This window comes from Lissotriton vulgaris, chromosome 6 (genome assembly GCF_964263255.1).
Source record: "Lissotriton vulgaris chromosome 6, aLisVul1.2, whole genome shotgun sequence".
NCBI classification, from domain to species: domain Eukaryota; kingdom Metazoa; phylum Chordata; class Amphibia; order Caudata; family Salamandridae; genus Lissotriton; species Lissotriton vulgaris.
In genome coordinates, this window is record NC_141694.1 from 286,957,953 (window position 1) to 286,983,162 (window position 25,210).

The 25,210-nt window shown below is 43.6% G+C and overlaps 1 protein-coding gene across 1 annotated transcript in view; it reads right to left on the reverse strand.

The window, feature by feature from the left end:
- DDX1 (DEAD-box helicase 1) overlaps positions 1-25,210 on the reverse strand; it is a 344,760-nt gene that overhangs the window by 113,449 nt on the left and 206,101 nt on the right. Inside the window, exons 13-17 of the mRNA XM_086926316.1 lie at positions 22,300-22,438; positions 21,445-21,505; positions 12,174-12,272; positions 9,973-10,062; positions 4,795-4,980 (exon numbers count right to left, since the gene is read on the reverse strand). Of these exons, the coding sequence (XP_086782442.1) occupies positions 4,795-4,980; positions 9,973-10,062; positions 12,174-12,272; positions 21,445-21,505; positions 22,300-22,438 (575 nt within the window). The remainder of the gene's footprint in view (positions 1-4,794; positions 4,981-9,972; positions 10,063-12,173; positions 12,273-21,444; positions 21,506-22,299; positions 22,439-25,210) is intronic.

Genomic DNA, 25,210 nt, shown 5'->3' on the forward strand with positions numbered 1-25,210 from the left:
GGAGGGTGCAGCTCTCAGAAGGGAGGAGGAGAGAGGTCAACGAAAGCATCCCATAGCAATGGACTGGGAGGCCATGTTGTTGGATCTAGAAGGGTTGGAACTAGAAGGGTTGGATTTATTGCCATCGTAGGAAGAAAGACCACAATGAATACGCTGCGAGTGGAGCTCCACGGGCGGGCGATACAGAGGTACCAGATAGTGCGCATGATAAACCTCATGCACTAAAGTATAATAGTTTGTACCATATGCTAGGAGGAAGTCCTCGGTAGGCGATCACAGCGACCAGGAGAGGGGAGGGGCCAGGGTGGGAGTTGTTGGGGAGGGGGCGGGTGGATGTTATGTTTCTCTGTTATTTGCGACGACATTGGATGAGCATTGCAGATCTCCCGTACGGCGGGGTACTACGCAGTATATCACGGAGGACTGAACTGATTCTGTACAGATATTGATATCCGTTGCTAAATTGCACAGACAATCATTGTCAATGTCATTTGATGGGGAGAAAGGGAAAAACCACGACTGATGTATGTATATGATATCATGAAACCGCTATGTTTCTTTTGTGCAGTCAAGAATAAAGAGTTAAAAAAAAAAAAAAGAACACTACAATAAAACTCCTGTCTCACTCAACGGATAAGAATACCTTACTGCAAAGACAGCACGTCTGGACGGTTATCAGTTCATACGGGAAAAGAAAGCCTCAGGAATACTTAGCAGCCTATTTCTCACTTAACTTAAAACATCAATCTATGAGACTGCGTCTTGGCATGTGGGAAACAAAAGACTTAATTCCAGCATGGAAGGATAAAACAGGAAAATCGAGACTGCTGACTATGCGGATACAAATACGAATCTATTCAACAAATTTTTTGTGTATGCCCAAAGCTACTAAAAGAACGGAAGTCATTATAAAAACACTTATGAATAGTATGAATATACGATCATGAAGAGAAGCAGTAATCACCTAGCTCGGCGGGACCTCAACCCCCTAGTATGCAGCGGGGTGAAACTTTTAAATGTGTATTTAAAGGAAATCGGTAGAAACTCTGCAGAGAGCGAAATAGATTTTAAATACGATTGAACAACCAGGAAAATCTCGAAGAGTTAAGTGCCGTTTTACAAAAGGCGGTTAGGAAGACATCAACTTCTTAAATCTCCATTTTTAAATGAAATTTTAAACAACTGTTGCACAAAGTACCTTGGAGATTAACTGTTTAAAATTTCTACCAATGATGTTACGTGCTTCTATAACTTTGTAGGGGTACTATTGAAAAATGTCATTTGGTGTAATGGTTTTTGTGTTTAAAAGACCGATCACTTAAAATAAAATCTTGGACATTGATTCGTCTGACAGCTGCCTGTTCCTCTAAAAGCTTGAAAGGACTGCCAGCCTTCAACTAAGACCCAATAACTCCTGTGAAGTAGCGGAGCTGCTCCACTGCATCCCACAGACACACTAGAAGAGCTGTCAGGTCTTAAGACTGCCAAAATGTCATAGACCCTCCAGGCATTGAGGCATGAAACAGGTTGACCCCACGTCTCCCTTGCTGAAGCTATCTTGGTACGCCATTACCAGTGACACCCTGTTTTAACTTTGTCAATGGAACCATTTTATTAATAAAAGTCTCCAAGGTACTTCTGAGACTATTTTAGATCACCAACATACTACCAGACACTTAAATCCCCTCACTTGCATTCATCAACACAGCGTAGATCAAAAGATCTTTGTCAAAGAGTCCCCTCTGTCGGCCACCGCAGCGCCATTTCGGACGAGGAGCAGCTCAATGATTAAGCATAACACCCTTCTGGGTGTATGAGGGCATTCAGATCTGATCATTTTGATCCCTTTGGTCTACCCTCCAGGTTCCTTCTAAAAGCATTATTCCCCCCCCCCCAAGAACAGCACCCTTCTTTTGTGCTGTATTTGCTTTTCCTCCAAAGGATAACATTGTCTCCTCTGAAAATTGCACTGTCGACTTTTGGAAACAATAAATATTCCTATCTCAAAACATACTTGCCTGATCATATTGATGCTAGTGCTCTGATACATATATAAATAAAGATGTTTATATTAATTGATGTGGGTATCCTTATTGAGTCGTGTGAATCATGAATTGTGTGTGCGCTGCAGATGTCTAACACTCCGCTCTGATAACCTTAAGGCTGCTTGAAAGCCCTCCTAAAAGAGCACCTTGGTATTTCTAGACCGAACAGCTGTCCATTTATAAGGGATGCCTGGACTCTTCGCACTGCATACCTCTTTTTGGTATACTACATAAAGAGTCAGAACTACTGTCATTTCTAGCACTATTCGAACACAAAAGAAAAAAATACAGATCAATATACCCTTGAAAAAATATCACATCTTGCACTTCAGAAAAAAGACTGTCACAGCATTCGTAAGCGATCCTACGTCCCAACTCCTTCTACTAGTACTGGCTGGGCATGATCTTCAACTGTACCCTTCTGGCACTATGCAATACCTTTGGTCTTGGCATATGCCCAGCAATTGTTGCTGCACCTGTGGGCAGGAACTGTCTCAGGGCTTGATCTACTCTCATGTCCAACTGCAATCCCCTTAACCTTATGTCTTCTGGACTCAGTCTTCAGCTGTGGTCAACAGGTATTTAACAGACATCTTAGCCCTCATCTGCAGGCTGAAAATAGTCTAAAAGTAGTAGCCACTTAGGCATAGAAAGGCAGTAAAAACACTAGTCCACAAGAACAAGGGAAAAATAAGCAAACTGTGTACCTTACTCTTCTGATTGATAAGGGTCTATGTTATTTAATATAGAATTTCGGTGCCCATTAATCCACCTACTCAACTGTCTTGTATTGTTTAGAATCCAATCTGAGGTGAGCCAAGCAACCGGAAAAATCACAATGGCTATGGGAGCGCCAAACAGGATATGCATTATTAGATGATATTTTGGATTCAATATTTATTCCCGCATGGGAAGCCCAATGAGGTTAGGCTGGAGGTGAAAATAGGGCATTCGCCCCCCCCAAAAAAAAAATATTTAGACTGATAATAAATTGCCCAAAATGTTAACTTAGTGCTCAATGAAACCAATCAAGTTGCATCATCAGAGCCTGGTTGCAATATGCTAAGAAGAAACATATCACACTTCTTAAGTACTCCATAATTAGCATAGTTCAATTATTCTACAAGTAACTTCCAATTCTACGTCAGAGCAGTAGTGGCGCGAGGACAGAGCATTGCAATGTATTCAATCAGCTCAGCAGCATTAATAAAGTCACAAACCAACAATAAAAACTACACTACACAAAAGCACAGGAAATTAGTACAACCAAAAATAAACAAAGAGGCAGTGCACCAGGGTCCCTGCAATCTAGTAGTGAGCCAGCATATGCAGGTGGTGCTGCACAGAGTCTGACAGTATTTTTGAGACCCCAATGGTGCATTTCTGCGCTATGAAAATAGTGATACATGCAGATTAACTCTTATCTTAATTCTGCATAATCTATCAACAGTTACAAAACATGAGGAGGTGGACCAGGAAAGAAGTACTTGTAGGCTGGCACATACAATGTGGACATAGCTAGATTTGACAAAGCATACATAGAGGGTGCAAATGAAGGACATTTTTCTTGGGAAAGTCAGGAGACAGTCTTCTAACAGGGGAACAGCGAAAATGGTATGTGGCCACTGATTATCAAATTACAGTCAGTAACCCCATAGCCTGGTTTCAGAGGGCAATAGTGACTCAATCAGGAACTTTTTAGTTCCCCCCCCTGTCAAGTCACAACTCTGATGAATAAAGCAAAAAATATATAATGCACTCATGATTGAGGAGTTCACGGGAAGAAAACTACAAGGTTGTCTAAAGAAATGTTACAAATCAGGATGACAGCATTGCTTTAACAAGCCATGCAGGATTCATATTTCCAAACACCTTTCACCCTAGAAAAGTCTATTCTCTAATGGAAAACAGATTACATAAATGTCCCTCTAATTTAAGCATTGCCCTGAACAATGCGCTTGAACATGTGCCACCAACTTCCTCTATGTTTACTTGTGTTACGCAACTTACACTTTTGTGATAACTTCTCATTTGCAAAAACAACAGTTGATGGACAGAATGCAAGTGGGGTAGCGGAGTGAGCTAAAGAATGATGATGGATTAAACCCAGATCAGTTGACTGGGGGCGAGTGCTTGCAATGTTCAACACTCCGTCCATCATCCCCTTTGGTTTTGCTTTGTTCGCCCTAAGTTGGCAGGGTATGCTCAGACATGGGTCCCTTGCTCACTTTGCCACTGGATTCAAGCTAGTTTGGCTGATGACGGCTGATTAGCCAGAAACCGGTCCCAGGATGCTTGTTTCCAGTCCAGGGAAGACATGGCTTGGCAGTTCGGGCTGGACTGTTCCCATGAGGCACAAGGTCAGACTGATTTGCATATGGCCATGTCTGAACTGGGGTGGCGGAGTGAGCTAAAGAATGATGGTTGATTAAACCAAGATCAGTTGACTTGGGGGGTGGGGGGGAGAGTGCTTGCAATGTTAAACACTCTGTCCATCATCCCCTTTGGTTTTACTTCTGGTTTGTACTGGGTAAGTGAAGTTCCCGGTTCTTCTTTGCCAACATTAAGAAAAAGATTCAGAATAAGGTGTTAGACGTGTTCTAATAAATAAACCCTTGTCGATTCACAAGGTAATTGCAGAAGTCTTTTATACAACTCTCTGCGTTTCAATTACAGCCAACGGCACAAGTACGAGCACCGCAAACGAACCAGCCTGTTCAGTTAACAAAAAGCACATGTAGCTACTTACACGAACATGGGATTTCAATTTTTCCCAAAGCTTGTCGTTCTTGGGGTTGACAGGCACAACAACATGATGCACAGTTTCAGGAACAGAATCTTCCCCTTTCAGATCCACCCATGTCGGGAAATGCATTATTTTCTCCGCTAACTTTTTCACGTCAAAGGAATGCAGGGTTGCAGAGCACACGATCACCTGAAACAGAACAGAGTTATAATGTAAACATTTTATCTGTGCATCAATAGTTATGAGGCACTGCAGTGATTTAAAAAATCAACACTGCGAAGACTTAAAATATGTTATGATATGCTCAATGGTAGCATCATAAAACATTTTAGCATCAAGGACATTTCAGGCTAATTAATCAAAAACTCACTATAGAATAAGCCTGTTTGCTATACTACGTCATATGATCATTTTGTATGTTTTAGTGGGTTTGTAAGATATTGATCCTGCGGACTAAAAAAACAATAATAATGTGCAATAAACACAACTAACAAAAGTTGCACACCTACAGATATGGCTCCAACAGCCTTGCACAGTTGGAAGCATGAGACATACAATGCAATCTAGTAGTACAATTGTTTAATTTTTTTATCATGTGTCTAGGTAAATTACAAAAGTATGGAATAAGTCACCTACATTCCCAGATTCCTGCAGAGCAACCAATACACATTGAAACTATGGAAACCTGGAAACTTTACCTTGATAAGGTTAGCCTTGCTCTTAGCCATAGCTCTCCTTTAGGCATGTGCCACAGCTGTTCCTTAAAAGAGGCTAAAAAGCTTAAAAATAGAACACTTCACAAACCCAGCTCTCCGCTTTGCTTAATTATTTAGGTAACTGGATACAAAGAAGAAAAACTTTGTGCTTGCCCATCCAAAAACAATTTCCATTGTGGAACGGACACCTCCAAAAAGGCACCTGGCAATGTAGACTAGATGGTAATTGAGGATATACATCTTGGAAAAGAAGAAGAAAACAAAAAATAACCTTCTTCCTCTAAGAAAGCTAAAGTAAAAATGTTAGCCGACAAACTAGGAGGCTACATAAAGCCAAATAATTTGCCCCATATGGCCTTAAAAAAAAAGACTCCATCTTTGTAGATGGATTCTTTAAGAAACTGGGTTACTGGTTGGGGGGGGGGGGGGGGGGGTGCAAGATCCACTCAAGCAACACCACAACCTTGTGAAGGTGAACCACAAAAGTCAGTAAATTATCCCAGGCTTAACCCTCTGGTTGCTTAGCACAAAAGCAGTCAGGCTTAACTTCGAGGCAATATGGGGAGTATTCATACAACACTCAAATGGTATTAATGGGAAAACACACCAAAAGAAAAATCCCAAACTAATTTAGAACAATAGTGTACATAAATATGATATCAGAAAGACCAATCCAATCAGTAGAATCAGAGATATTACATTTTATATTTTAAGTAAAACTAGCTTCAAGAAGCACAAAGCACCAACTGTGGTTATCTGGTCGCGCCAGACTAGGACAGAGACAAACTCAGTCTTGCCGCGATAGAGCGTAGGCCGGATACAGGGATCAAGCAAGTCCCGCTGAAAGTTGCACCTTATGTCCTTGATGCGTGGCTTTATGCTGCACTGTGACAGATCCAATGAGAGTATGCGATGTCCTGCATAGAGTTGCACTGCGTTAGTTCAGACGAGTCCGCTAGTCAAGAGCTGCCATGCAGAGTGAAGCTTTAAGTTGCGTTGATTCCAATGAGGCTGCTGATAAGGAGCTGCGAGGGACAGCGATGCACGGTCCTACGTAGAGTTCTGACAGTTCTGATGAACCTAGTTAGGCAGGGTGGGGTACACTCAGATGCCAGCAAAGTGTCTAGAAACTGGGGAGGCACCTCGAGGATCAAGAACTCTCTCCAGCATAGTCCAGCAGGGCTCAGGTAGGTCCAGTTGCAGGGAGGATTCTGGAGCGTGTTGTGTCCCTGTAGCTCAAACCGAACGCTAGCCCACTGACACTTTGAGTCACTCCGGTTAGCCTGGGACGAAGGAAGCAGGTCCAGTCTTCCTTTTCAGAGAGCAAGGTATTCCTCAAGCAGCAGGGCAGTCTTCTGTAATGTCCACAGGTCCAGGAGTGTACTGAAGAGGTGTTCTGAGGGCCCAATACATACACCTGGTGCTAGGCTCTACACTATCCACAAGTCTGGTTCGGGAAAAGGCTTCCCTTCCCCCGTCAAGGCTCCATCTGAGAATTGTGTGGTGGCAAAAGACTAGTGTCCGGTTCATTTGTGTGTGTGCAGGAGGCAAGCCCCTTTGAAGTGCAAGTGAGGCAGGGAACAGATTTGCTCCCAGACATTCTGGCAGGGTGATCTATACTGCCCACATCCAGTCCCCTATTGTCTCACTGTCTGGGAGAAATACAGAAAGCCAAATGTCAAAGCCATTCACAGTCATGTGACCCAGGACAGTGGCAGAGGCACAAATGGTTAGGACCGGAAAATGACAACATTCTAAAGGTAGCATTTTCAGAAGTATCACTTCAAATCCAACTTTATCATTAATTGTGATATTCCTACCTGCTCCCAATCAAAAGTTAGCACTTACTAAATATAATAAGGTTACTCTGTGTTATCCAATGAGAGACAGAATTCTTACAGTAGTCGAAACAAATTTAGTTTTCCACTACCAGGCCATTTAAGGTTTAAACCTCCATGTCCTACTTTTTAAATGTACTGCACCCTCATACTATGAGCTTTTAGGGGCAATGTATATTTATTAGAAAAGGAACGTTTAGAACTAGCAAAAGGTTTATTTTGCCATGACAAAATGGCAGTTTTAAATTGCACTACAGGCTGCAGTGGCAGACCTGAGAAACTTTCAAACTGCTACTTTAGAGGGTGGCGCAATGAGTGTTGCAGGACAAGTAGTAGTATTTAATGTGCAGGCCCTATGTACATATAGTACTATATACTAGGGACTTATGAGCAAATTAGATGTGCCAATCATGTGTAGGATGATTTCATCACGTTTTAGGGAGAGAACATAAGCACGTTGTGCACTGTACTACTGCTAACACGGGCTAGAGTCCGAATGCCAACAAAAACTAATTCATAAAATCAGGAAGGTGAAAGCAAAAGTTTAGGGGTGACCCTGCAGAGAAGGCCAAGTCCAACAGATTATTGCCAAGCAGAGCACACAAAAAAACTGCCATTAGATGTTTCGACCCTAATAGTGTCTTATCCCTGTGTCATCAGGACAGAAGCCTTAAGTCTACAGCCAGGAGAAAGATGACCACTGTGAGAAATAAATGTGTATGTATAGGTTGAAGGATCCAAAATGGTCTCCAACAACTGAGGTATTGTCTACTACATCTATTAGATCATACCCAGTTATCTAATCTTAACATTATCCACAGTTTTACCTACTTTCAGCCCTCTGTAGGGGATCACACTGGTAAGACAACTAATGCTATTGAGTGATCGCCGGTGTAAGGCTTAATATTGTCACAACTGTTGATCCAGTCATTGATTAATGAGATTAGATTACATGGAAGCCTGCAATCCCCTTATAAAAGCCAGAATCTAATTTCTTTATTAGAACTGGTATGTGTCGCCTCTAGTCGCCTATAAAAAGAAAAAACGTAGTTGCTGAAATGGAATAAGTTATTATAGTTCAATTCTGCTGTCAGAATGCCTACTGCCAGCACTAAGTGTGAAAGGCAGTTCACAGAGTATAATTAAAGTTGCAGTTTAAAGAAGGAAAAACAAAACCGGCTTCTTCCAGATATCTTTCTAAATCGAAAATGTTATGAGGAGAATATATGTAAATGTTTCTTTTCCTCCCCCACACTATACATTATTATAAGAAAGATAGAATCTATGCATGATTCTACAAAATCTCAGCAACAGCATTTTATTTTTAACTTGACTTGCTTAAAATGGATTATAGTATTTTTATTTGCAAAAATTACTGCAATTTAGTGTGTTTAATTTCACAGTGCAGATTTTTCTTCTAATCTACTTGTATGCAATAAACATGAAACAAGACCCCAAGGATTTAAGCAGTCTGGTCGAAGGATGAGGTTATGACCATGCATTATAAGGAACTAGCTTGCGCGTTGCTGCGATCTCAGAAGAAAGGAAATTTAAGGAAACTTGTTATGATAACATTCAATTTACATTGTGTCATTTTTATTTTTATTGAAACTTATTCATTTTAATATGGAAAACATTTCAAAGTGTTCTAATTCGGTTTATTTATTTGAGTGCTTGTGGATACACGTTTTTTTTTGTTTTTCCGTCTGGTGCGTACACGAATAAATCAGAAGGTTTTCCGACGCGTGAGCTGGCCACATACAGTTCTCCATGTGAGAAGCACGGATTCTCCAAATCTAGTCCACACACTTGCAGCGATTGTCCTTGAGCTTTGTTGATGGTCATTGCAAAAGCGAGTCGCACCGTAAACTGTAAACGTTCAGTATTGGAAAGATTATGAGGGCCCTGGGGGGCCGATATTTAACAAAACTTTTTTTTTGCCAGAAACCTTCGCAGGAGTGTACTCAATAACTTCCCAAAGTTTCATGGCGATCGGACGAATGGTGTAGTAATGCATAAAGGACAAACAGACATACTTTTGTTTTTATATATATATAGATAAAGTACCCTCTTCTCGACATTATAAGGATATTGCAAGTCACTGAGGAGTTCAATGAACTTATAAAGTAACTCATCCTTTGGCCTCATCATCACTACAGTCATGGAACTGCTCGGTGACTTGCAATACCCTTATAATGTAGGGCGACAGTCCATTATCCCAAATAACCCAGATGGACCCATCTGGGCTGAGCGGGTGCTTGTCGTGCAAATGAGCTACAGAAGTAGGCTTTAGCTACCGGGATAAATTACAGAAGCATTCAAAGACATTAGAGGACCTAATTTTATTGATTTTTACAGTGAGTAGGCTCTTCATTATCATCTGTCAAATGGGCATTTCGATCCATGCTGTGTGCTTTAGGCATGGTTTAATAGCAACTGTAACCAAATTGAGAAGAGACACTTTAGGTGTTAAATTAAGAGTAAATTGATTCAAAGGAAAAGATAATGTGATTAAAGATGGAGGTGTCACATATTCCACATAATCCAAAACTACAGCTTATCTTCCAGCATGATAACACTTCATTTGCCAATGCATCGTTATTGTATTATTGCACTAATTGCCGTACCTGCAGTCTCTTTCCATCTGAAGTAATCTGTGGAATCTGACCATGGATCCTGTTAATGAAATCCGAATAACCTTGGGTAAGGAGGCCATCCTGTGTTAATAAAAAAACACTATAAGACACTATTGATTACTAGGTTTACTTTTTCATTATTTCCCTCTTTTTTTTTTATAAGCCATCAACATTGATTGCTAAATCACACACAATGCACTGAAATACACATAGATCCACTATGTTCAGCAGAGATGTTAAACAGTGTGAATGGGACCATGGCATACGTATCATCAATACAATCTGGGAATATTATATGAAAAGCTAATGATGAACAAAAAACATGTAAATAAAATAAAAACACTTACTTTAGGACATTCATCTTAATTCAGGACTTCATAACCAACACTTTGGAAGAAGGAATGGGCTGGGGCAATAGTCTAGCAAAAGCAACGAATTGCTGTACATTTTGTTTGTCCTAAATTACATTGAGTACACATCTTGTGGGAGTAGAATAGTGGAATATTTGGATTACTCTCAAACACAAGTGCCTGACAATGTATTGAAGACATAAGTGCATTTCTGGTGCTCTTAGACCCGAGGGTAATATCCGGCTAAGAGAACCCTGTATACTTCACATGTCAACTGCTAACCAGTAAATAAAGCACTAATTATGGAAGATGCATTTAAATTCTGACTAAATAACCTCTTGGAAGTAGTGGTGTGGAGGTCAACCCTTTTCAAAGGAGGTTAGATTAAGAAATATGCCATGTCACTACAAAAAGAGCATCTATTCTTTTCAAACTCAACAGGACACAAGTGTCGGGCTGCAAAGGTCTATTTGAATTAGTACATATAAAGTCATACACCACAAATCTTCCATATCCCTTCAGAAAAGATATGCAAAGAAGCCTAGCATACAATGTGAGATTATGGCTGAATGGGTGCTGTGTGTAGGGGGCCGCCTAGGAGGGAGGTGAGGGGGAGGGCAATCTGTTAAACTTCATAAATTAGACTGCCCAGATGGCAAAAACTGGAAGCTGCAGCCTTTCAAGCAGAGGGTTATTATTATTATTATTATTATGTTTCTTATATAGCGCCAGAATCGACCCCCGAAGGGGTATCTCCGCGCTTGCCTTGGGAACCCGTCCTGGCTTTTCCCTGTGAGATAGCCCCTACAGGGCATCCCCAAGGTGAAAGCCAGGCATCCCGCCGCGGGGGGCCGTTGTGGAGATTAAGCAAGCTTAATGCCCAGAGTTGCAGAGTGTGAACCCATGATTAGGTCAGGCACCGAAGCGAGAATTATCGAGTCCATGGACATTTGAGCTCAAGACCCTGCCGCGTTGGGAATTGAACCCTGGTGCCGGGTCTGACCTCTGCTTCAGGGTCTGCCTGCTCTAACCAGTGAGCCACACTTCTCCACTTCTCCAATAAGCACCTCCTTTAGTGGTTTGGCAATAGGAACTTACTCCACCCTAGACAGCTACAATCAGGTTCAGCGTGGTTTGAGGCAGAATTGCTCCCTTATGGTACCTACTGAACCAGATCCAGTTTGAACAGATAATATAGTACCACAGAGACGCATGTCACAAGACTGTGCTTTTCTGAGGAGCACGCCTAAATGAGTACAGTCTAACATTTCCCCTCTCAAACAGGTAGTAGGTGCTCCCGTCAAAGGGGGGGTGACGACAAAGTGACCTGTATGGACAATTATTACCAACCAGATGACAATGCCCAGTACCTAATCTTTATCTAAAACCCTCAAAATGTATCCCACTATGAAAGCTCAAGGTCTCGTTTACTAGTCCAATTCCAGTTACATATGGGCAAGAACTCATCATATGGTAGTTTTCCTATAATTTACACAGATCCTTGATGTGGGTTTAGCTACCAAGAAACACTTGTTGAATCCAGAGCATTATTTCAGATACTAATTAAATATATATATATATGGCTAATGACCCTAAAAAGTTAAGAAAGATAAACAGAATATTAGCATGGGGAGGGGGTTATTTCATTAGTTTACTGATGATCTCATGCTGAAAAAAAACAGTATTTAAAAGTGTACAACAAAAAAGACTGGAATAACAAATCACCATATCCTAAACTTTTAAAAATAGATACCAAAAGGTACTGTTAATTCATACGTAAACATCATGCATTTGAAGAATACAAAATACAATAAAACTTAAAAAGTAACCTTTTATACTTACAGCTTCATCAAGTACTAGGAATCTGACTTGTGACAAGTTTAGCTTTCCAGTCGACACTAGGTCGTCCACTCTTCCTGGCGTCCCAACAACTATATCAACCTGAAAATGGTACAAATGTATGACATAGAACAGTGGTTCCCAAACTTTTGACTCCTGAGGACCCCTATTGAGTCACTATTGGAAGCCAAGGACCCCCAAACAATTTGTACGATTTAAATTTCAAACATTAAAACAGTAGTTTGAAACAAGCATTTACAATGCAACGGTTTCGCCTTTGGAGAAGTTAGAGCTATTGGCATTGTAAATGACAAAATTTGTATTTATGTGTTGGTTTTGAAAACAGATAAATGGCATTGTCATTTACATTGCCAATAGCTTAATCTCTCGCAAATGAGAGAACTATTGTACCCTACGGACGCGCTCAGCAGGTAGCAATTACTACCACCCACATACACACCCAGAGCCACACACACACACCCAGAGCCAGCCACACACACCCAGAGCCAGACACACACACCCAGAGCCAGCCACACACACACACAACCAGAGCAGTCACATACACACACCCACTGGAGCAGTCACACACACACTGGAGCAGTCAGTCACACACACACACACACACACACACACTGGAGTAGTCACATACACACACACACACTGGAGCAGTCGCATACACACACACACACACTGGAGCAGTCACATATACACACACACACACACTGGAGCAGTCACATATACACACACACACACACTGGAGCAGTCACATATACACACACACACACACTGGAGCCGTCACATACACACACACACACACTGGAGCAGTCACATACACACACACACACTTGAGCAGTCACATACACACACACACACACACTCGGGATCCCTCATGTGTAGACAGCGGGTGAGATCGTTGGTGTTTTCAAATATAGAAGAACGGGCAAAATGGAAGACTTTACTAAATGTGAATCTTTCCTAGTACTGATAAGCCTGGCATGTGCTAAGCTCTCAAAATTATGTTTTGAGGAATGAGGGCAGGACATGGGCCCCCCAGGGTCTTAATCACATCGGTCACAACATGAGGCCCTCAGCAGTCTGCTGTAACACCGCCCGCCATTATTGGCTGTTAGCAAACAGCATTCTGGGACTCGTAGTTTTCTCTGCACAACTAGAAGTATGACATAAGAATCACACATAAGCACTCCTGAGTCATGGGGTCATTGGTCTTTCCGTCCTGAGCTTTTCACTATCCCACAACTCATATTACTCTGCGCATAGCACTTTATCACAAGAGTGCAGACAGTCCTGGGCAGTGGGACCCCCTCCTATGTCCTGGTATGCCAGTGTCCACAACTGCTTGACCTCATATGTCAAAGCTCTTGGTAACACTGCACCCCCTGCTAGTCACACGCTTGCCCTGAGATCACTCGATTCTCTGCCCTGCCATGCTTGAGCATCTGATGGATTGCTACTCTCCCATGCGTTTTACTTTCTGCCCTGTATCTCCTATGCCTTATGATGCAACATTCCTGTACTCTCCCGAGCCCTCCACTCTCTGCTCTTTCCTGCCAAAACTCGATGTATGCCACTCTACCCGCATTCAGCACCCTCCGTGGCACTTCGTGCCCGCCCCCTCCCCCCGAGAACCCTTTGCTCTCTGCCCTCCAATGCCCAGAGCTCTTTCACGTCATATGCCCATATCACTCCGTCTTCTATTGGCACAGCTCTATGCCATGCCCCTTGTTCTGCAGGCTGTCCTCTCTGTTTGTCACTCACTTGATCCGGCAGTCCATGGTCATCACATCGCGCCTCAGACCCGGCAGATGGAGAAGCCCGTTCAGCCGGCGCCGAAAGCCTCTCAGATAAGCCGGCGCCCCGCCATGCCCGTCCGAATGCCCGGTGTGCCCAGCTGGCGGGCGGGGTTACGGGAGAAGCGACCGCTGTGACGCTCCCGCTCCAGCTGCTGCCCTGGCTCGCACCCCGTCTCTCTCCCTCCTCCACCTTCCTCAAACCCGGAAGTGCCGCTGCCTGAGCGGCGCGTGACGTCACTCCCGGGCTGCTACACCTGGCCCTGGCCCAGCACAGCAGCACAGACAGACGGACGTGGGAGTCACTCTGGAGAGCGATGCGCCCGGGGGCTAGCTGTCTGTTAAGAGTGTCCAATCGCCTACGCTTTGCATTCTGTGCCCTCCATCTTCCATGCGAACGTAAGGAACCGGAAAACGGTTTCGAAACGGGCAGATCAAATGTCCAAGTGAATAGTTAACACATCAGGGACATAAAAAGAATGTACAGCTGTCCCAAACAGCCGCGGCAAATAAACCGGAAGTACCCTTCCAGCTGCACCGGAAGAAAATACCAGCCATCTATGAACCGGTAAACTTGACTCAGTGCGGAGTTCTGCACTTAGCCTTATGGTCGTCACCCATTGGTTACCGAAACAGCGGGGCGGGCTAGATGGCACTGAGTGAGAAGGTTTAGAAGTTTAGAGTAGAGGGTTCATGTACCATCCTTCGAATCTCAGACGCTTTTAAGAGCCAAGTGCTGAGCAGTGATGGGCTGCCTTTCTCCACCCCGCTCCAAACGGCTGATCAGAGTACTCGGTAGCGGTCTTTACCTAGTGTGACCGTAGGTTCATCACAACTTCTGAGAATGGGAGAGCGTCTCTTTAATGAAAACATTGTTCATACTATACTTGTTTGGGATAGCAACTCTAATGCTATCTCGCCTTCAAAAAGATACCCTGTATGTTTTAATTTTCGTTCCATGTTTTAGCAAAGGCAAATATATGTTTTTTATGGATCCCTTGCATCTCTCCATGTTATATGTTCATACATGCCAACATTTTAGGAGAGCAAAGTGGGAGATTAAACAAGTCAGGTCCCGGGCCGTGCTGTGATTGGCTGACGTCACGGGGGTGTCCCGGGCCGGCAGCCAATCACAGCGCGGCCCGGGGAATGACATCACGGGTGTCCCGGGCCGGCAGCCAATCACAGCGCGGCCCGGGACAAAGGGGCGGGGCTTAAAAATAGCACCAGAAACTCCCCCGAATCGCGTTTTCTGGAGAAAGCGCGATTGACAGCCTCTGTCTCCCAATGGCTAGCCTCCATTTATGGAGCTAGCCAATGATAGACAGAGGCGGTCCAAACATCCCTACTGTAGACAATAGTTTTCGATCTGGGAGGGGCTTTGCCCCTCGCCAGGTCGAAACCTAAAAAGTAAACACACACTTGTGCACACCAAACAAATACTCGAATCACTAAAGATTTTAATATTTTATATAGAAAGAATTAGCAAAATTGAAATCTTTTAATGGGATGGTTAGTGCTGCATCTCAGCAACAAACTTAAGTATTTGGTTCTATTTCGCAGTATGAGGCTCCTGCCAGGGCCAGACTGGAAACCCAAAGCCAGCCTGGCAAATGTTGTCAGACCAGTCCCAGTACTAAGTGCAGTGAGTGAGCCTGGCCACTGCAAAGCAAACTTTGGGGGGCTCTCCCACCAAGGAAATTTGGGAAAAAATGGTGCATTCTGCAACACATTTTTCATTATATATTGAATTTGCTTTTAAAGCATAGTAAATGATGACCTTACTATGCACCAATAGAACAATCTTTTTGGGGCTCTTTTATGAATCCCTCACTATCCCTCTCCAACAGCGCCTCTCCTCTGTCACATGTATTTCATTTGTTTTATAGCATCTCTCATACAAGTGCAGGGTGTCTGAGCACTTTACATCACACACGTACAGAGACAATGAATCGTATGTGTGTAAATCAGTGTATAGAAAATGTTATGTTATATAAGGCAAAGGGGACTCCAAGGTGTAGGATTCACATGTCATCTATACTGGTGAGCATTTTTTAAGAGTGATTGGTCTCGAGAAGCACAAAATCTCGACAAAGAATGTAACTTAGGGATTAGCTTTGACTTTAATTATAACAGTTTAATTCTACCCAGATAAACCTTTTTGGCAAAATGAGGACTATGAAACACTGGGAAAAAAAGAAGTTTGCATGCAGCTGTTTGATGGCAGGTCATAGCTTCAGGTGCTAGATTACGATTGTAACTCATAAACTTCACAATAACAAAAGAAACTCTGTGACAAAAGCAATAACCCACTGAGCTATGCACATAAACTACTGTTTTTTTAGGTCTCGCCTGTCGATGCGCATGCGCATCGAGCAAGCGAGACTATTGCGAGTTATCCACTCTTTATCCACACTGCAAGGAATCGTGGCGATTCCTTGCAGTGCCCGTGACTTTTAAGGTCAATGCGCATGCGCATTGAGCTTATGCGCATGCACATTGACCTTAAAAGCGCGTGCGCGTGCACGTCCGTCTCCTAACAACACACACACACCCTCTCCCCCGCTCCGCCCCCTCCCGCCGTGTCGCATTTCTCTTTCTCCTCCCCCTCCCCTCTCTTCCTTCCGTCTAACGCCGTGTCGCACCTCTCCCCTCTCCGCCCCCTCCCCGCTCCGCCCCCTCCCCTTCCCTCCGTGTCGCATTTCTCCTCTCCCCTCTCCGCCCCCTCCCCTGCCCGCCGTGTTACGGTGAAAGGCTTGTTTATATCACCCAGCTTTTTCCTCCGCTGTTCCTTCTCGTGTCATCGTTCTATGTCACACATTTTTTTCTGCTTTTCACACTCCACCGTGCCTTTTCCCCTCTCCCTCTTCTCTTCCCCCTCCCCTTTGCTGTGGCTTCTGTCCTCTACCTGTTCTGTCTCCGTTCTGTGTTCTTTCCTCCGTGACTGCCCCCTCCCCCTTTCTCTCATCTCTCGTCTACTTTCTTCTTCCCAGTATGTTAGAGCGCTCCTAGCTCCCGTCGGATTCCCCTGTGGCACTGTGTATTGTACAGTTCTGCACGTCTCCTACAAGAGCTGCCAAAGCGTGAGGCCGGGAACTTGGAATGTGTGGAAATCCCCACCGGGTCTGCAATAAGTTACTGCACCATTTACTCCTGTGCTCCATAATGCTATTTTCCAACATGTGCCCAAGGGTACACAATTTGTTTCGCGAGCCGAGCCCAAAAATATCTTTTGCATTCTTTGTTGCAGAGCAGCTCATTAAACCAAATAGTACTTGTGAGACTGAAAAGCATGTCAGCAATTTGTAAATAATATCTATTGGAAGACAATGTTATGGTTGTTCTCTCTGCTCCCTCAGGCTTGCTTTTGGTGATTAAATGTAAAATATGTGGCACAAGGTCGTGCCTCCCCTACTCTCCTCCCCCCTCCTCCTGCCTGCCGTGTCGCACCTCTCCCCTCTCCGCCCCCTCCCCCGTTCCGCCCCCTCCCCTTCCCGCCGTGTCGCATTTCTCCTCCCCCCTCCCCTCTCTTCCCTCCGGCTTGTTTTACTTTAAGGTAGCTCGAGTTTGCCAATGCTTGTTTAGAACTACACTCTCATCCCACTTCGTGCCTCCCCACTTCTCCACTTATCTCTACTTTGCGTGCAGGTGGGTGTCTGAACACATAATTGCTTTCAGTATTTAAAGGTCAACCTATTGGTTTTATCAATGCATGTTTGATGTTGTGTTGTCTACGAAATTGCACTATTTCTGATGAGCGCGTGTATATTACCAGTCGGTAACTATAGCTGAGGAATATCCCACGCTCTTTTATTTTACCGTGCTTGTCAAAACCTCCTTTTCACTTTTTAACAAAAACATTTTATAGTCAATTTCCGATAAAAGGGTTATTTTGACAAAATAAGCGAAATATAATGAACGGGGGCATCTCTGTTGTGCTGCTGTTGTTTTGCTACTTGCACGACTATTAAAAACAACCTTCAAGCGAGGTCAGGCGCGACTGTGTGCTTCGGTTCTCATAAAGGGAAATTAATAGTGCTGCCATGAGTTGGCATGGGTAAGCGAGACCTCTTCCCTACATAGCCATGTTAGAGCGCTCCTAGCTCCCGTCGGATTCCCCTGTGGCACTGTGTATTGTACAGTTCTGCACGTCTCCTACAAGAGCTGCCAAAGCGTGAGGCCGGGAACTTGGAATGTGTGGAAATCCCCACCGGGTCTGCAATAAGTTACTGCACCATTTACTCCTGTGCTCCATAATGCTATTTTCCAACATGTGCCCAAGGGTACACAATTTGTTTCGCGAGCCGAGCCCAAAAATATCTTTTGCATTCTTTGTTGCAGAGCAGCTCATTAAACCAAATAGTACTTGTGAGACTGAAAAGCATGTCAGCAATTTGTAAATAATATCTATTGGAAGACAATGTTATGGTTGTTCTCTCTGCTCCCTCAGGCTCACCCTCAACCCCTCACCCTCAACCCCTCACTCACCCTCACTCAACCACCCTCAACCTCCCTCACCCTCACTCACCCTCACCCACCCTCACCCTCACTCACCCTCACTCACCCTCACCCTCACTCACCCTCAACCCCTCACCCTCAACCCCTCACCCTCAACCCCTCACCCTCAACCCCTCACCCTCAACCCCTCACTCACTCACCCTCACCCACCCTCACTCACCCTCAACCCCTCACCCTCACCCACCCTCACTCACCCTCAACACCTCACCCACCCTCACTCACCCTCAACCCCTCACCCTCACTCACCCTCAACCCCTCACCCTCACTCACCCTCAACCCCTCACCCTCACTCACCCTCACTCACCCTCAACCCCTCACCCTCACTCACCCTCAACCCCTCACCCACACTCACCCTCAACCCCTCACCCACACTCACCCACACTCACCCCCACTCACACTCACCCTCACTCACCCTCACTCACCCTCACTCACCCTCACTCACCCTCACTCACCCTCACTCACCCTCACTCACTCACCCTCACTCACTCACCCTCACTCACCCTCACTCACCCTCACTCACCCTCACTCACCCTCACTCACTCACCCTCACTCACTCACCCTCACTCACCCTCACTCACCCTCACTCACCCTCACTCACCCTCACTCACCCTCACTCACCCTCACTCACCCTCACTCACCCTCACTCACCCTCACCCTCACTCACCCTCAACCCCTCACTCACCCTCAACCCCTCACTCACCCTCAACCCCTCACTCACCCTCAACCCCTCACTCACCCTCAACCCCTCACCCTCACTCACCCTCAACCCCTCACCCTCACTCACCCTCAACCCCTCACTCACCCTCACTCACCCTCACCCTCAACCCCTCAGCCTCACCCTCACCCTCACTCACCCTCAACCCCTCACCCTCACTCACCCTCACTCACCCTCAACCTCATGCTAAAGATTTACAAAAAAAAACATTAACAATTCTAAAAGCACTAACTCTAATGCTGCGAGACCTATTGCATTTCTAATGCTTGTTTTAAATGCATGGTATACATTCTTTACAGCAGGCATTTTAACCCTCTGTGCTACCTTATATGAGTCAAACCTGATACTGAACAAAACACGCATCCCTCTCCAGCAGGTCCATTAATCACTGGATGTTATCTTGACACTTTCATAGTTGCCCGAAAACTACAGATTATTCAAGGATCTTTGAAGTGCTTTTAAAACTGTTGCTTGCGGACCCCCTGGGAATGTGTCACGGACCCCTGGGGGTCCGCGGACCACAGTTTGGGAAACACTGACATAGAACATTCCCTAGTGACAAATAATTTTCAGGTCCGCAATGGTCACTTTTCTCAAAATCAGTGTCTACATATGATGTTCATTATACAATTATAATAAAAACTGCAACCGTAAACACAAATTGTCTGTGTTGTGGAGCTGCTGAGACAGTCAGAGGAATTCAGTTATTAATTTGGGATAGTGGAAGCCCTTGGTATAGTCTTCTAGAGTGTATGTCCCTTTCCAGCAATGGCTCAAATGGGGGTATATGTAGTACAGTGCAGTGAACTCCTGACTGGGCAACTGATTTTCACAAATAGTACGGAGCTATTTAGGTTTTGTGCCCCTTCCCCATTCCCATTCCCATTCCCCCGAATAGACCTTTGGAGATCACTACCAATCCCTAGGTTCAAGATCGGGGTAGGAGGCACCTTAGGCATCTTTAAAGGAACATAACACAGATTTTTTCCTTCTTCTGTATCTTCCAGGCCCAGTGGTGTTCCGAGGAGCAACTGGTGCATTTCTTTGCCAAATTGTGCAGAATTCCCACAAAGCTTATACATTTCCAGCACTTTTAATCTAATTTGACTACAAACATTTCAGGAAGCCTATGTTCAGAATGGCAGAAGTTGTGTCTCCAAGCTTCAAATTCTCTCCCAGATCCAGCAAATGGAAATGAGGCGTCACCCACACTTACTGATTTGCAATCAGAAGTCATCCCTCTGGGAACAGACACGAATGACCTTGTTCCCTTGAAAAATAATTCTTACAACCCATGCCCTCCCTCACATATTCATGTCTTAAGCAAGGCCTTTCGCTAGGCTCGGCGTGATGCTACATTTTTGTTTCTTGGTGTTGGTTTATCCTTTCTAGGCAGAGCGCCTTTCAACAACTCATCATGATGCTAATTACTGGCATGGAGGGAAAGAAAGACAGCAGAACTGGTTTACTACTTTGCAAGATTCACAAATAATGATTTTATGAGTTGCCTTTCCACTGTAGCTCTATAGCAAACACCCATCTTCACCATATTTTGATAAATAGTAAAAAAGAATGCTTAAGATTCAATCTTCTCCAGGCTAAATAAGAATGTTATACCCAGCGAGGCCTATCAATATATATTGACACAATAAGAACAGTCCATCTAGCATGCCCTAATTTTATAAATGTGGCCTATACACAAGTTAACATCTGGTGTGCTGGGCAAAAGTAGGGTGATTTAGCCAAAGTACACCACGAAGGTGAAGAACTTCTCTTACAAGTTACTGCAGATTTTTAAAACTTCAGAAACAAAGGCCACAATGGTGTACCTAGAGGCATACTTTTTTAGTACTACATTTTGACGATGTAAACATTGCAGCAAGCATGTGACATTTAACTTTCACTGGAGCATTCCCTGGACCCATTTATGAAGGCCTTCTTGTATCATTAAAAAAGATAATTGGGTGTAGTCAATTTTATCTCATTGTATAGGTATAGAACAAACACACTGTGGCAAAGTGCACCAAAACCAAAAAGTAGGGGGACTACGTAAGAAGATGCCCTTTCTTGAGCATTGGTGAGCGTGCCCTGACCCCCCCGCATCCCCCATACTCCCCGCAAAAGCAAGTTGTTATTAAAGGAACAGGCAAGAATCCGTATGATACTAAAAAAAGGTCTCAAATATCAACGCCCTGCACCCACCAAAATGCGTTAGAAACCCTACTTCACTTACACCTTGTTCCAGAACAGACAGTTGGTCTTTTGCAGCAACACCACCAATTATCAAAAGCTCCCTAAAAAGAAAGAAAAACTTTTTCAGATCTCAAAACATGAGTAAATGTTCACTAACCTATCCAAGTACACTAAACTGAAGTTCAGTTTGTACAGTCATTAAACTTACATCAGTTACTGTAGTTGCACAGTAGGATAGGGAAAGTTAGGCTAGTTGAGACTGTTACTCTTAGTGCTTGTTTTCCATCTTTTCCAACTTGTTAGAAACCGCCCTTAATTAGGAATACATTTGCCATTTTATCCTTGTATGTGCTTGTCTGCGCAGATGGCGCACACCCAGCCAAACTCCAAACATCACATATCATTAATGAACAAGCACAAATTCTTTCCACTGAGTAAACTAACATGGACCATGGGCAGACTTGGTGGATAATTAAGAGGAAGGCAGTGGATATTTTACTGCATTTTTGCACAGCAGACAGATGGGTAGATGAGCAGTGACGCAAGGCAAGGGCAAAACTGCAAAGCATGCAATGCTTCCACAAATACATACAACAATCAAAGAAAGTATTATACAATAAGCAATGATTAAGGTATCAGGCAGAAAGTGACAGAAAATGATTGAAGAACTTAAGAGCACAGAGTATATGACCAGATGTATAATTGTCAGCTGAGTTAGTACTCTACAAGCAGTGAGGATTTTGTTTTTATTAGAATTCAACCAAATAATTGTCCACAGTTATTGAGGCAGAATACAACATGCAGAAAGGGTTGCCTAGATTATACGCGAGGAGGTCGCTTTTGCAAAACCAGCAACACAAAAGCAGACTAGGAAAACCTCAAAATTAAATAGTACCTGAGTTTAGGATCAGCAACATGTTTTTTAAATTGTTTGACGTTGTTCAAAGTCTGCTCTGCCAGTTCTCTGGATGGTTCAATAATTAAAGCTTTGGGTGCATTTGGAAGATTCTTAGTCTGAGCTACTTGAGCACTCCCTAAAAACAAAAAACACTATAAATACTTTTCTTCCCAGAGTAGAGAAAATAATTAACATTGAACAATTTCCACTACACATAGGTTAATCTCCCAAAGCATTTTTCGGTTCCCAGTAGCCATATTTCAACATAAATTGTAACACTAAAAACGCACACACTAACATGCACACACTAACACGCACACACATATGCACAAACATACACATACACACACACACACACACACACACACACACGCACATACACACGCACATACACACGCACATACACACGCACATACACACGCACATACACACGCACATACACACGCACAGGCACACGCACGGGCACAGGCACAGGCACACAGGCACACACACAGGCACATACACAGGCACATACATATACACACAAGCACACACAAGCACATACACAGGCACATACACAGGCACATACATACACAGGCACATACATACACAGGCACATATACACACGCGCTAGCACACAATTTGCGGGACTCAGCATGCAACATATGCAATGTTAAAAAATAACAAAGGAATTTAGAATAACTATTATAAAATACTCATACAACAAAAACTCAAAAATGAACAGTCCAGTGACATTAATCAAAACCATTCCTTAAATTCACACCAGAAATAACGGGTTTCTAGCGAGGACTGATGGATAACAGTTTGATGTGGAGCCCACAAATTCCACTGGTAACTCTGCATTTTAAAATGTTATAATGGGATCACAATCAACACATTTCTGCTTTGTTGACTATAATTTATTTTAGCTGGTAGTACATGAATGATAACCAGCCCATTTATTTTGCTCCTCTTCAGAGGGCAATTGAAGCCCCTAGAACACAGGATTGAGTTGGCAAACCAAGGTGAGAACTTATTATCTATCATTTTGACATTTAGAAGTCAAAGACAGAGGTAAAAGAACTGTGTTATGAGATCTTCCTCAGCTTATCTTCTTAACCCGCCTACGTTTAAGTGTAAGACCAAAGGTGGGAAATTCTTTGCAGTCTTAAGAACAAAGGCTTGGAATAAACACCCTACACAGTTTATATTTATTGATTCTGAATCCCTGTAGCTCCTGTTCGCCTTGCCTATTCAGGTATTGAATTTCCCCGATCTGGCGTTTAGCTAGACTTTTCGTACGGCGCTTGCCGTTTGTTCTTAGTTCTGATTCTACATACCGGCTCAGAGTTCTGGAACTGGTATTTAGGGTATATTTTGTATACTTAGTAGTTTGTTTGGATGGAGTGTTCGCTCCCTATTTACTTTCTATATTGGACTCTGGGTTTGCTGAGGTTCCGGAATTGTTTTTGAAATTCGGAAGACCCCCCACACAGGTAATAGAGTTGTGTAAATCTTCCTTATCTGAGATCCTTGGTGTAGGTACTCATATAACATTGGTGTGTTGCATCTTGTCTCACAGAGTATATACAGTTCTACAACCCTATCCCTTCTCTTGTGAAGACAACAGGAGAACATTGACATCCTTCCCTAAGGTACCTACAGAAGTCTTCTGATGTAAGAGTGTTACATATACTATAAAATTGGATTCATATAGATACTTATTTCATAGGGTGTTTCCAGCATAGGTTTTTCTATTTATCCCTGCATTGTGGAAGGAACAGGACATTGGTGATCTCTACACACCTACATCATATGCACAGGTAGTCATCTACATCATTTTTCACACACATACATAAAGACCTATAGGATTTGTTATTTACCTATATGCTTTGTCTTTTAGGAAACAATTACCAGAAGATTCCCTGTCCCGCAAGCAGACGACCCTAAATACTGTATATGAAGACTCTGTGTTTCCCCTCCTTACCTTGTTTTGTTTCCCTGCTTTCCCCACACGGGCATCACTTAATGCTACCAGTATATATATATAAATTGGAGCAGAGTGAACCGGTGAGGGGGAGTTGTGGACTGTGCTTCAATTCCATGGTGTTTCCGAGGCAACCACATTTACAAGCTTGACAGAACGCGAAGCCTTATATATTTGCCGCCCAAGCACCATGGACGTGACGCTAGGGGATTTAGCCAACATGATGGGAAACCTCCAACTAGAAACCCAAGCATTAGCCAGTCGGTTAGATAGACTTGACAGAGACGGAGTGGTAGGAGCTTCTAGTTCACAGAATCCGGTTATACAAGTAGTTACTCCTTCACCCCCAATACAGTTAGCCCCTCCTGAAAGATTCACAGGAGACCCTACGAAGTGCGCTGCATTCATAAGCCAATACCAATTACATTTCATGTGTAAAACATGTTTCCCAACAGATCAAGCTAAGGTTGCTTTTATGATTTCTTATTTAGGGAGTTCGGCCGCCAATTGGGCTATCCCACTGATCGAAAGGAATGATCCATTATTATTGGATTATGAATCCTTCAAGAGCGAACTGCGCAAGCTGTTTGATAAACATTCCTTCACCCATGCTGCGGATACTGAATTATTGAATCTACGACAGGGTACTAAAGATCTGCCTACATATATAGCAACCTTTAATAGACTAGTTGCTGAAGCAGACTGGCCAAGGGAAAAGCGTAGCGCCTTATTTTATTAAGGGCTACGTGAAGAGTTAAAGGATGCCTTGGCCCATGTAGTTGATCGCCCAGATACTTGCCCTGAATTAATTGATTTAGTGGTAAAATTAGACCACAGATTGGGAGAAAGGAAGAAGGATAAGACAAGGTTTGATTTTAACAGAACCTTCTATAGAGAAAAGAAAACGGAAACAGAGTCAGGTTCGGTACCCAGTTCTGACAG